This window comes from Pseudonaja textilis, chromosome 2 (genome assembly GCF_049901715.1).
Source record: "Pseudonaja textilis isolate UNSWEBS1 chromosome 2, rPseTex1.2, whole genome shotgun sequence".
NCBI lineage: Eukaryota > Metazoa > Chordata > Lepidosauria > Squamata > Elapidae > Pseudonaja > Pseudonaja textilis.
Window position 1 is genome coordinate 60,750,716 of NC_141991.1, and position 13,139 is coordinate 60,763,854.

General features: G+C 38.7%; 1 protein-coding gene across 7 annotated transcripts in view; it reads right to left on the reverse strand.

The window, feature by feature from the left end:
- DOCK3 (dedicator of cytokinesis 3) overlaps positions 1 to 13,139 on the reverse strand; it is a 177,279-nt gene that overhangs the window by 152,728 nt on the left and 11,412 nt on the right. For all 7 annotated transcript variants that reach the window (XM_087924051.1, XM_087924049.1, XM_087924050.1 and 4 more), the window contains exon 2: positions 2,962 to 3,045. In XM_087924051.1, the coding sequence (XP_087780177.1) occupies positions 2,962 to 3,045 (84 nt within the window). The remainder of the gene's footprint in view (positions 1 to 2,961; positions 3,046 to 13,139) is intronic.

Sequence of the window (13,139 nt, forward strand, 5' to 3'; positions counted from 1 at the left end):
GAGGCCAATCCAGCCGCCAATCAGCTGCTCGTACTAAATCAGGCTGTGCTCAAGTTGACCAGCAAGGAGGCAAATTGTTGGGAGGCAGAAGCAGGGATTTTTTTTTTCTTGTTTTCCTCCCCAAAAGCCAGGTGTGTCTTATAGTCCAGAGTGTCTTATAATCCAAAAAATATGGTAAATTCATCCTATTCATTTTGAGCCACTGCTCAAGCCTATCTACATGTTTTTAATCTTCCATTTTCATTTTAAACTACTTGTTGCCCTTCTGAGTTCTGTATCATTTGCAAACTTGGTAAATGTTCACGAACTCCAAATCACTGTTAAAATATTTCATTTGAATATAACTACCAAGAAATCACTGGAGTGGAAAAATCAATCTCCTGCTTCATTTCGGTTTCTTAAGCTATACAATCCAATTATGTTTTCTTTTAATTTTCCAATTTTGGCATTCCAGTCCCCAATCTCAAGCATTGTAAATTTGCACTTTCTGTCAATTTCTAATTAAATCTGATTATAAATAATGGTGATAAAATCATCAACTGCCTCTTTTCATTAGTAGTTGGAGCACAAACTTGAATGGCTGTCATATTACATAATTGTCCATGAAGTCTAATCAGTATTACTCATTCATTGATTGGACTATAGCCAAGCATTATTCTCGCTGTAACATTCATAATGCAAAAGCAAGACCATTTCATTCTTCTTTTGTCCTGAGTAATAAAACAGTATGATCTTCCAAATGAATATATCCAATCCCAATGCACCTCAATTCACTGATGCCTAAGATGTTAATGCCATTTCATTTCATCTTTCACTGTGTATCAGAGTGTCATATTTCTTACATTCCATGTTCCTACTGTAATTCTCTTTTTAGCTTTGGTTTTCTTTTCCTATAAAGGCAATATAAGCAACTAGACATCCCAAAGATTTTGATCTAGCTACTGTTAATACCAAATCCTAACCTAATTTGAAATTCATACTCTGAATTCACAACTACAATTTTCTCTCAAGTACATTTCAAACTGATCTATGTACAGTTGCTAAGAGTCAACACCAATTTGATGGCATATAATCACTTCATAGGATAAGAGCACAAGTGCACAGTTGCTACATAGAATATTAAAGCTACTTACCTACCTGCAAAGAAAATAGTAGACTTTGAAATACTTGAGATAAAAAGACACCTTAATGTTGTTGATTTGTCATATACAATATAGTCATTAAATTCTTTACGTATAACAAACAGTTATAACCCTGCCATTATACAGGTAATCCTCGAAGTATGACAAGCCATTTAATAAATGTTCAAAATTATGACAGAGCTCCAAAAATCTACATATAACCCCATTTCAAAGTTACAACACCTGCAACAGGCCTGTGGTTGTTTGCTGTTACAACCCACTACAGGGTCGCTGCAGCACCCTCCTGCCTCTCACCCCATCCCACTCTGCCAGAACTCTGCAGCGCTTGGGTCCTCTTGACATATTCATCACATCCCACTTACCTTCTGGAACTCTCCAGACCTCATGTGGAAGGAAAGCAAGCCAACATGTTTCTAGCAATGCAACCTCCATTTGATGGCTGCCCAAGAAATTACTTCATTTTGTTTCCTTACAGTAGAAAGTCTGCACAGTGATGCAGAAGTTTCTGAATGCTGCAGAAAGCTTCTGCAGCATTGCGCAGATTTCTGTAAGGCAGCAAAATGAAGCAGTTTGTCCCAGGTCTGTGCAGCAGCAATCTAAATGTGGCCACCATTTTGTCCCAAGCATTTAGGTTGCTGCAGCACAGCCCTGGAACAAACTGCTTCGTTTTGCTGCCTTACAGAGGTCTGCACAGAGCTACAGAAGATGTTGCAGGCCTTGTTGAAGCAGTTTATCCTTGGGCCACTTGGCAGCAACCCAAATGCAATCACCATTTTGTGACAGGATAAAATGGTGGCCGCACAAAAATGAAAGTCATTCCAGTGCTCTGGAAGACCTTTAAAAGGTAAATGAGGAGAAGGGTATTTGGCCTGTTGGGTGAGAATTAGGCCTAGGGCCTGTGAGGAGCTGGTGAGAGTGGGAAAAGGCTTGTTGGGACCCACAGTATGGGAAGTGGAGCATGGGACATCTTGGGGGAGGCTTTGGGAGGGCCAGAACACATGGATCTGTACTAGGCCTCCAATGGCCTCCCCCACCCAGGAAGCACGCCACATTTCATGACTGCTGAGTCACGTGATCAAAATAGACAGGTTAAATAGTGGTCATATCTTGAGGACGTTAGTGTTATATGCTGACAATTTTATTTATCATAACTTTTACTGTAGTTACAATATTTTCAAGAAAGTTTTGAAATTAGCCACTGATATTAAATAATATGGACTATGTATTAGAATGCAACTCATTAAGAAATCTAAATATATTACTGGTTATCATGAGAAAATCATCACAAGCCACCCTTGCCCTCCCTAAAATGAAGTTCCAATATTTATAGACAGATGATTAATAAATATGCTGACCCCTTTCTGACAGGATTACTAATAATGCTTCAATCTCTTATAGAAAGTGGGTCAGGTTAGATTTACTAAGTATTTGAATAATAATGGTTCACAAATGATTTATTAAAACATAGGTTTGCAAAATATAAAATACACTCCTTTTGGGGAATGTATAGACAACTTCAACATGATTGGCTTCCCAATGCCTAATAAAAAACAATGAACCTCAGTTTTAACAGAAATTCATTTTTTCTATCTTATTCATCTCCTCTTTACAAGACAAAAGGTGGCATGTGAATGAAAACAAGGGAAGGGGATATACCATTTATATTTCAGTGTATTTAATGTAGCATTGGCTACAGAAGAACACCCACAAGATACTATTATGATCACAGATTATTATTACTATCTGAATAAAGAGAAAAGATATCTGAATAAAGAGCAAGTTCATAAACCCCAGAAAAAATATTTTCAATATATCATACCTTCACATTTTTCCAAGATCTGAACAGTTTCTCCTAGTTCTAGAACTAAGCCTTGCTGCACATGTCCTTGGAAGCTGCATATAACTAGGGACACATAATATGTTAAAAGATTAGATGTTGAACAGTACATTAATATTTGATTTCATAAAACAGAAACAACATTCATATTAAAATATTTTATATTTATTCAAAAAAGTTAATATAAAATGCCAAAATATTAAAAAAGAAAAAAAGAAAAACACATTAAAAAGAATCTTTAAAAAAAGATTAAGATATACAGACATAACATCCTCCCTAATTGAATGCGGATTAATATAATACAGTCATGTTAATCTCCACCCCTTAGAAAACACACCAAAATAATTTTATATCAATAACAAATTAGTTAACAGGAATCAAAATGCTTTTTAGTAAAACATTACACACACAGACACACACATATATATTATTCCTCTTTAGAAAAATTCATTAACATAAAATCAGTAATGTCATTAGTTTAAAACAACCAAAGTTCAAGCAATAGTAGCCTAACTTAATATTATGAACTAATTCAAACAAAGCAAATAAAATTGTAAGAATAATTAAACTAGTAGGAAGCAATGTTTGCACTTGGACTCAAGTTAGAATTAGTCTGAAAAAGTAAACATATATGCTTGCATTATATGTGAACAATATTCAAAGAAAATGAATGTTCTTCTATTCTAGAATTCAATGCAGTTGTATATTCATATTCTGACATTTTTTAACTATTTCATTTTAATACAATTTTAGTTATCAAAGAAGACACACATCTTTTGCTTTATTACCATTAAATTTCATACTATATTAGTTTAACCCAATGAATTTTGTTAAATAATAGTTCATCATAATAATTTACTAAATTTATGTGCTTTTAAACTGCATAATGTGTTGGTTACCACTTTATACTTTTATTCTCTGCTTTTATTTTCAAAATCTTTCAGGAATTTGTGATTTTGTATTTATCTGTCATACATCTATAACACAGTTTCCAGACAATAGGAAAAAGCTTCAAAATAATAATTTGGCAGATACTTATATCAAGTCCTCAATTATTCATCTTGTAGCATAGCTCCTTTATTTGCAAGTAGTGTGTTTCATAAATTGGGATAAAATTGGTTAGTTCAAACTTTACTTTGTTCAAACATGGCAAGATCAAACAGTATTTATATCACTAGATAGCAATAGAAAAAAGAAAAATTCTATTATTATCTATACCTTATAGTTATGCTGTAAGATGTAAATATATAAACCAAAAATCACCTCCATAATAGTTGAAATTATTTATTACAACACACACCTATATCTAGATCTTAAATTCCAATATCCTGTCAACTTCAAATCTCCTTTCTGAACAAATCAATTTCCATAAAATTTAGGAACACAGATGCTGTCCAGGTGTCTAATAGCTATTGCTAAAGGTGAGTGCTGCCTCTAAGAAGCACATTTCTGATTTTTTGCCAAGTCTCCTCAATATTCCAATAGTTTCCACTTCATTTTACATGGAAGAAGTTGATCTAAACAGCACCAATCCAGATAATATTATCATATGCAGAACTGCCTGAAAATAATATTTAAAATTCAGGTACTTCTCAATTTATAATCATTTCTTTAGCAACCACTAGTAGTGTTTACAATAGAATTGAAAAAAGTGACTAATGACTGTTTTTCATACTCAGGACCAATGCAACATCCCCATGGTCACATGATCAAAATTCAGACACTTGGCAATTGATTCATATTTATGACAGTTGCAGTGTTCCATAGTCATGGGATCACTTTTTTGGTGACCTTTTGATAAGCAAGGTTTACACCAGCCCCAGCAATAAGGAAAGAATTGGGCATGCCCCCTACACAAAGCCATTTCGTAATTAAAGTTTTTAATTACCGGCTGAACATCCTATTCATGAACCCAAACAAACTACTCAAGCTTTGCTTCAAAGAGCAACTACACAACAAGCAACCTTGTGCTTAGACCACCCAACTTTCAAATGACATGTCTCAATATGGATTTTCCAACCACTTTGCAGTCCAATTAAATCTAAAGGCCAACAAAGCTTTCAAACAAAGATTTATTAAAACAACTGCCCAAGATGATATTGGAGTACTTAAATGTATCAAGTCTCTGAAATGGCTGGCTCAAAAAAATCAGCCTTCCAGTTAGAAAAATATTTAACAACTTACATACATCAACATTTCAGAACAGCTTTTTCTGGATCTTGATTCAAACAACTGGACTCAATGGTAAGACATGGGAGGTTTCATGGAATCCCAACTAGAGTCCCAAGATTGTACATTTGGGGAACAGCAGCCTTTGAAGAGACTGGACACATTCTTGTTTACTGAAAATTGTACTCTACAGAAGGGCCTTATTTAAAAACTAAAAAAATATTTGGGGCATCCAGTTTTATTTATTGCAGGGAACAAACCTAAGTATCATCAATAAGACTGCACTTTTGATTTCAAAGGCCAAAAAGAGGACAATCTTGATCAGATTGGAGATAAGATAGGGGAGACAATCTATTATGAAGTTTTGTTTTGTTTTTATCTATTTGCACTTTTGTATTAATTATATATGTGTATATATATATATTACAGTCAATTGATTTAATTAATAAAGTTTTCTTCTATTTTGCCTTATACTGTTTTATCTTACTCTTTCTAAACTACTGTACCTTATTCTATTTTATCTCACAATAATTTTATCTCGTTTCACTGTATCTTATCTCATATTACTGTACTTTACTATTATTGATGCTTATGTTTAATATGGTCAATTGATTAATCGATAAGTATATTGTGACATAACTATAATAGTGATCACATGACAGAGCAACACTGCAAAGGTCGTAAATACAAAAAGGCATTGATTATAAAGTTATTTTTTCAACACCATCGGAAATCTCAACTATCATTGAATAATGGTTGGTAAGAAAACTTTACCTGTAAATAAATTAGGAATTTGTGGATGGTTTTCAAACATCTTCTGAATTATTGTCCCCTCACCTTGGATGGTGATTCAATCTCAAATAAATATTCTCTCAATGACCTCACAGGATACCATAATTATTATTTCTGTTCCCAGGTATAATTAAAAACATTTATAAAATTGCTAAACAAAATAGATAATTTAACTGTATCCTTCCAGTTCCATTTCATAGCATACAATACTATGGAATATATTGTCTCCAATGGCTTATCTTTAGAAGAGCTGAATATAATATATATATATATATCGTAGATTTTCACAGGTACAGGTATGTAGGTCTAGGGTCTAGGTGTGTTCGGGTCTTTTCCTGTGTAAGATTAAGAGTATCTTGGCAACAGTTCAGCGAGGTCCCACTCACCATCCTCAGGCTGGTGCTTTCGGCTTCATGCCAGTACAAGCAGTGTATGATCAGAGCTCTCTTTAAAGCCCATTATACCAACATCAACTCTATCAACCCAGCAAAAGGCAGCAGCGCAGCCAACCAGCCCAGCACACCAGCCCCCCCCACCAGTACTTATAGAGAGACGGCAGCTCCGATCACACACTGCTTGCACTGGCACAAAGCCGAAAGCACCAGCCTGAGGATGGCAAGTGGGAGCTCGCCGAAATGTCGCCAAGATACTCTTAATCTTACACAGGAAAAGACCCGAACACACCAAGACCTACATACCTGTACCCGTGAAAATCTACGAATGAATGAATGAATGAATGAATGAATGAATGAATGAATTAATATATATATATATATATATGTTTTCTGAGGTTCTCGCGGGTATTTGTATGTGGATCTTTGGTTGTTCGGGTTTTCTCCCGCGTAAGATTCAAAGTATCTAGGCAACGTTTCGATGAAGTCTCATTCATCATCTTCAGGCTTCTGTCTTCGGCTCTTGCTTCTCAAAGTGATGTGAGATTGCAGCTGCTTCTTCCTTTTAACTGCTAGTGGGGGTGGGACTTGATTGGGTGGGGGCTTGGCTGTGTTCTGATTGGGTGGGGGTGTGTTCTCATTGGTAGGGGGTTTGGCTGTGTTCTGATTGGTTGGGGGTTGGCCGTGTTCTGATTGGTTGGAGGCGTGTTCTGTTCAGGTGGGGGCTTGGTTGTGCTCAGGTTAGTCTTAGTTGCTGGGGGATTTGAGTTGGTGAGCTGTGATCTTGCTGTTTGGCTTCGAGTTCATGGTCGTGCTGCATCTTCATAGTGGGTGTTGGTTTGCTTCATGTATGGCTCGGAGGGGTTTGAAGTGGGTAGTGATGCAGCTGCAGTGCAGCTTCTGGTCCATGGTCGTGTCTCATCTTCTGAGTGGGTGTGAGTCTGTTTTCTACATGGAAGTGTGGTGGTGGCATCTTGTGTGGCTCTCATGGGTGTGGGTCTGGTGTCACCTGAAGTAAGGCCCCTGACAATCTCACATCACTTTGAGAAGCAAGAGCCGAAGACAGAAGCCTGAAGATGATGAATGAGACTTCATCGAAACGTTGCCTAGATACTTTGAATCTTACGCGGGAGAAAACCCGAACAACCAAAGATCCATATATATATATATATCTTAAGTTTTCGCGGGTACTTACATGTATGATATTCGGCTATGTTCGGGTATTTTCCCACGTCAGATGAACAAAGCCGAATACCATGTATGTATGTATGTATGTATGTATGTATGTATGTCTGTATGTCTGTCTTTCGGCTTTGTTCGGGTATTTTCCCACGTCATTGTAGTTGTGCTTTTAAAGTTGTAGCAACTTTCAGCAGATGAGATTCTGCTGAAACGTCACTACAACTTTAAAAGCACAACTACAATGACGTGAGAAAATACCCGAACAAAGCCGAATGCCATACATGTAAGTACTCGCGAAAACTTAAGAAAAATATATATATATATTCTTCACATATATTTCTATGTAGATGAACTAGATTCATTTTAAATGTGCTTTTCATTTACTTGCATAACGCAACGTAATTGCTAGTTGTACTGATTCATTTAATGAGAAATACTGTTATTTCTCTTTAGAGAAAAAAATAATAAATTCAACACATTGTACAGGATTTATACTGAAAACAAATTAAGAGCATAGTCTAACAGTTCATATAAAGTTTGCAACAAGGTAAGTGCTCCCAGAATCAGTAGTTTTTGTCAGTCTTCTCTTTAGACTCAAATATTGGTGGAAAAGCATACAACCTAGCATTCCCCCACCCCAATAAATATTTTTGCCTGATATTGCACTACAATCAGCTCATGCATACTAAAATCAGAATAGACAATATATTGCCTGCAATGACAGGCAAGAATCACCATATTTCCACAAACATATGCTTAATATATCTACTCTTTAGAGGAAGAATTAATGTACTGTACTGATTTTGAACACATGATCAAGATGTAATTAATAATTCTTACAAAATAGGCATTAAAAGTTGAGTTGTTTTAAAGAAAAATTAATGAAATGACATTAATTAATTAGTGGCTGTTATGGAGAAATATTTCCAAGAGTTGGCCAAATTAGATTTTCTGGTGCTATACAGAATTACTGAATATAGAATTTGAAATAGACCGATTCCTGTCATTTTCTTTGGAGAACTACATGAGATAGAAACTTGCAGCTTTCCAGGCAAATAACACCCTGGAATATGCTTGGGGGCGCAATAGAGCTATTTCTTGATTTGCCTTCTACAATTGTTAATAAACAAAGAATTTAATCTCCATCATGAGAAATTGAGTCAAGGGATAAAGATTTTTTTTCTTTATGCTGCAATCTTTGGAAAGTGGGACGAGAAAATTTCATAATCTTGATTTTTCTGAGGGGGAGGGAATACTTTCAAATAAGTATTGGCTCCTGGTGACTGGTTAAACAAGTCCCTGCAGTTTTCTTGGCAAAATTTTGGAAGAGGTTTTTCATTGCCTGCTTCCTTGGGCTAAGAGAAAGCAAACTGACCAAAGATCACCCGGTTTGCTTTATGCGTAAGGAGAGATTACCATTGTCTTCTGATACCATAGTCTTTTGAGACTGAAGGATGCCAACATCAAAGAGAGATTAGAATTCATACTCTTCTGGTTGCTAACCTGTATCTTAACCAGTACATCAAATTGGCTCTCAATCCTGTCTATTATTTAAAATTAAGAATTGAAATTTAACTTGCAAAAGGAATACATCAGTACTCACAGTAAAAATGCCTCTATTAAGAGGACTATTTCTGTTATTCTTTTATGTCTGATTACAACATAGATGATGTTCCTTGCATTTAATTTTTAAACAGATTAGATTTTCAATATAGGAAAAAATAAGAATAAGACTGTAAATTTACCATATTTTAGTGTTATTTGAATATTTTTCTTTTTAATAATAATTTCATGATTTCTTATTTTACTTCTTGGTTTCATTTTTATAACTCTATTTTCTAAATACCAGTGTTAATTTTTTTCATTATTTTAAAGTGTATTCCGAAATTGGCCTAAATTAGGCCAATTGGGGTGTTTTATCTAAGCTTGTAATTTTGATATACTATATGAGGATACATTTATATTATTTTGAAGAAAAAGTCACATTAGCAGAAAGCTAATCCGACAAATACAGAGAAATGAAAAGGCAGCAAGTGGACCAGCTCTTTGAAACCTCTATGGGCAAAGAGAGAACTTGAAATTGCCTACAAGTGCTCCAGACAGTTGCTCCTCACAAAAAGACCATAAGATAGCAGTTTCTGGTTTAGAATTCTGGGAGACAAGGGAATATCTATCTTGCTCAAATCACAGTCAGCATTTTAAAAGGACACTAAGTTTGCATATTTCCTTTTCTATTCACTTTCAGAAGTTGCTTTGTTAATTGCTTTTCAGTTATTAAATACCTATCAACATGTTTGACAGCACTGAGTGAATTTCCCTCAATCCTTAGCAAAAGAAAGTTTAAACTAATAGTTTAAGAACATGAATAGAAAAAAAATGATTAAAACTTTTGACTGTGGAAGTTACAAATTGATTAAGGGTCCAGATAAATTTGAAATGAGATTTTGGAATTAATTATAAAGGAAAAAGAACTCATAAATTCCACTTACAGCTACAGAATGAAGCAAAAGGGGCATTGGTAAACTTACCAGAGAATGCCCTTCTATACATGCTGCTAGAGAGTCCAGCATTGGGATATGACTCCTCCCTCTGATGTCATCGAGCTGAGTCTGCCACTATAAAAAGCCAGCCTCCTCTGTTGGCCCTAGCTTTTCTAGTGAAGAAGCTTGACAGACGTAGAGGGTCTCTGGAATATAAAACAATTAAAAGAACCCCACCAACCAAGACCAGGCGACCCCAGGGTGGAGCTGAACTCTCTAGCAGCATGTATAGAAAGGGCGTTCTCTGATAAGTCTACCAATGCCCCTTTCTCCTCAATGCCACATCGAGAGTCCAGCATTGGGACATACCAAAGCTTGCATGTCGAAGGGAGGGCCATCGTCTGGTCCATTCAATCTGACACTGAAAGAACCTTCTGGAGTACCCTTCTCCCAAATGCTGCTTCTGCAGAGGCAAAGGAATCCAGCGGATAGTGCTGGATAAAAGAACCAGGCGACGCCCAGGTAGCCACTCTGAAAATCTCTTCCATAGGCACCTGGGTAGTCCAGGCCGCTTAGGTCGCTGCACTCCTAGTAGAATGCGCAGTGAGCTTGCTGAGAACAGGAATAGATAGGCAGTGGAAATACATGTCCTGATCCATCTATTCATCATGGGTGGAGAAGCCTTACTGCCCAAGGAAGCTGGTTGGAAGAACACAAACAACGCTTCCGTTTTGTGAAAAGTAGCAGTACGTTTGACATAAATACGGAGCATTCTCCGTACAACCAGCGTATGCCAGTTTTGTTCCAACTCATGTTGAGGTTTGGAGCAGAAATCTGGTAGGACTATGTCTTGAGCCCTGTGGAACCAAGAATTAATCTTTGGGACAAAGGAAGAGTCTAAATGGAGCACTACCTGGTTCTCATGAAAAATGCACAAACCTTGCCTCATGGAGAGGCGCCAACTCAGAAACCCTCCTGACCGATGTAATAGCCACCAGGAAGGCCACCTTGAGAGTCAAATGACCAAGTCCCACCGTTCTTAAGGGTTCAAATGGGAGATCCCAAATGGGATTCCTATGCACTACAGGGGGAATACAGATTTGAGGCTCCCTTCAAAAATCTGCGAACTGATGGATGGTGGGATAGGGAAGAATAGTTATCCCATGACAAGACAGAAGCCAAATCCACCACCTGTCAGTGGAGAGTGTTAGGCGACAGCTCCTTATCTAGACCATCCTGTAGGAACATCAACACATCTGGGACTGTATCAAATGTAGAGTCCCGGGCCATCTTAGAACACCAGCCACAAAACGTTTTCCAGATCGTATCGTAGATGCAGTTGGTTGATGGTTTACAAGATGCCTGAATGGTTTTAATCACCTTATCTGATAGATTGGACTCTTTCAAAGATTTCCACTCAATCGCCAATTGGAACTACTGGGAGTCCAGGTGAAGTAAGGCCCCTTGGCTGAGTGAAATCCTGTTGGCCGGTATTCTCTACGGTCTCTGGATCAACAGATTCACCAGGTCGGTGAATCAGGGCCTCCTGGGCCAATGAGGCACCAGAAGTAGTAGCTCCGCCTTCTCCTCCAATATCTTCCAAATTACTGCCAAAATGATAAGAAGAGGGGGGAAGGCATAGAGACCTGTGGTCACCTGCTCTGAAGAGCATTGGTCCCCTCCACTCCCTGGATAGGAAATTTGGTGAAGAATCTGCCTACCTGTGCATTCTGGGGGTGGCGAATAGATCTACCACCAGGGTTCCAAATATGCTGGACAGCTCCTGGAACAGGGATGAGGGAAGACACCACTCTGAATGGTCAACCTGTGTCCAACTCAACCAGTCAGCCTGGGAATTGTCAACCCCCAAGATATGGTCTGCTATAAGGGACAGGAGGTGCCTCTCTGCCCACCCCTCCAGACGCTCCACTTCCTGCATCAAGGCCTTGGACCGGGTCCCCCCGTCTGTTGACATGGGCCTTGGCAGCAATGTTGTCATGACCAATACATGGGACACTGCCACCCTGTCCTGGAAGTGCCGCAAGGCCAGGAAGATTGCCTCGAGCTCTAGCAGATTGATGGGGCGTGACCTGTCTATCTGGGACCAGAGACTCTGAGTGATCTCACCTTGCAGGTGAGCCCCCCAGCCGTAAAGGCTGGCATCTGTTGTGACCATGATTCTGGCTGGTTCCTTGAACAAAGGGTCCTTCCCCATGGCCTGGAACTACCACCACTGGAAGGAATGAATGACTTCTGGGGGGGAGCTTCCCCCTATGGATGAGTAGCTGGTTCCCACCCATTGAAATGGCAGCAGGAACCACTGTAGAGTGTGGGCATGAAGTCGAGCCCACGGCACTATGTTGATGCAAGAAATCATCATTCCAATTAGCTGGGGCAGAAGAGATAGAGGAATGGTGTGTAGCTGTCAAACCCAGAGTAGCAATGTGTTGAGACTCTATTGTCGCTCCAGGGAAAGAAAGACCTTGCAGCTGTGTCAATAATTGCACCAAGGTGTAGAAGACGGGTCGTCAGTAGAAGATGATTGATTGTGTGCCTGCAAGAGCTGCACTGGGGTCTGAAAGTCATGGTTGGCTAACAGGACAGAGGTAGACTGGATCAGAATGTTGTCCAGGTAGCATTGGACCCTCACTGGTAGAGCTCTAGGAGACACTACCAATGCTGCCAGGACCTTGGTAAAGACCCTGGGGGCCGATGATAGGCCAAACGGAAGGGCCCAGTACTGGTAGTGCATGCTGTTGTAACAGAAGCACAGGAACTGGCGATGAAGGGGCCAGATTGGAATATGTAGGTATGCCTCCATGTGTGCTATGGATGAGAGGAGATCGCTCTCCTGAACGCTCTGCAGAATAGAGTGCAGGGTCTGCATCTTGGAGCGCCTGTAGGGAATGAACTTGTTCAAGGACTTGAGGTCGAGAATTCCTCTCCACCACCACCCGAGGCCTTTGGAATTACAAAGAGGCGGGAGCTAAATCCCAGCCCCTGTTGATCCACCGGAACTTGTTGTAGGGCTCTGATATCCACCAGGTGCTAGATAGCCAATTCCATAAGATTCTGTTTGGACCTGTCCCGAGAAATTGGACAGCAAACAAAAAACCTTGGAGGGGGGGGCGAGGAACTCAAGTTG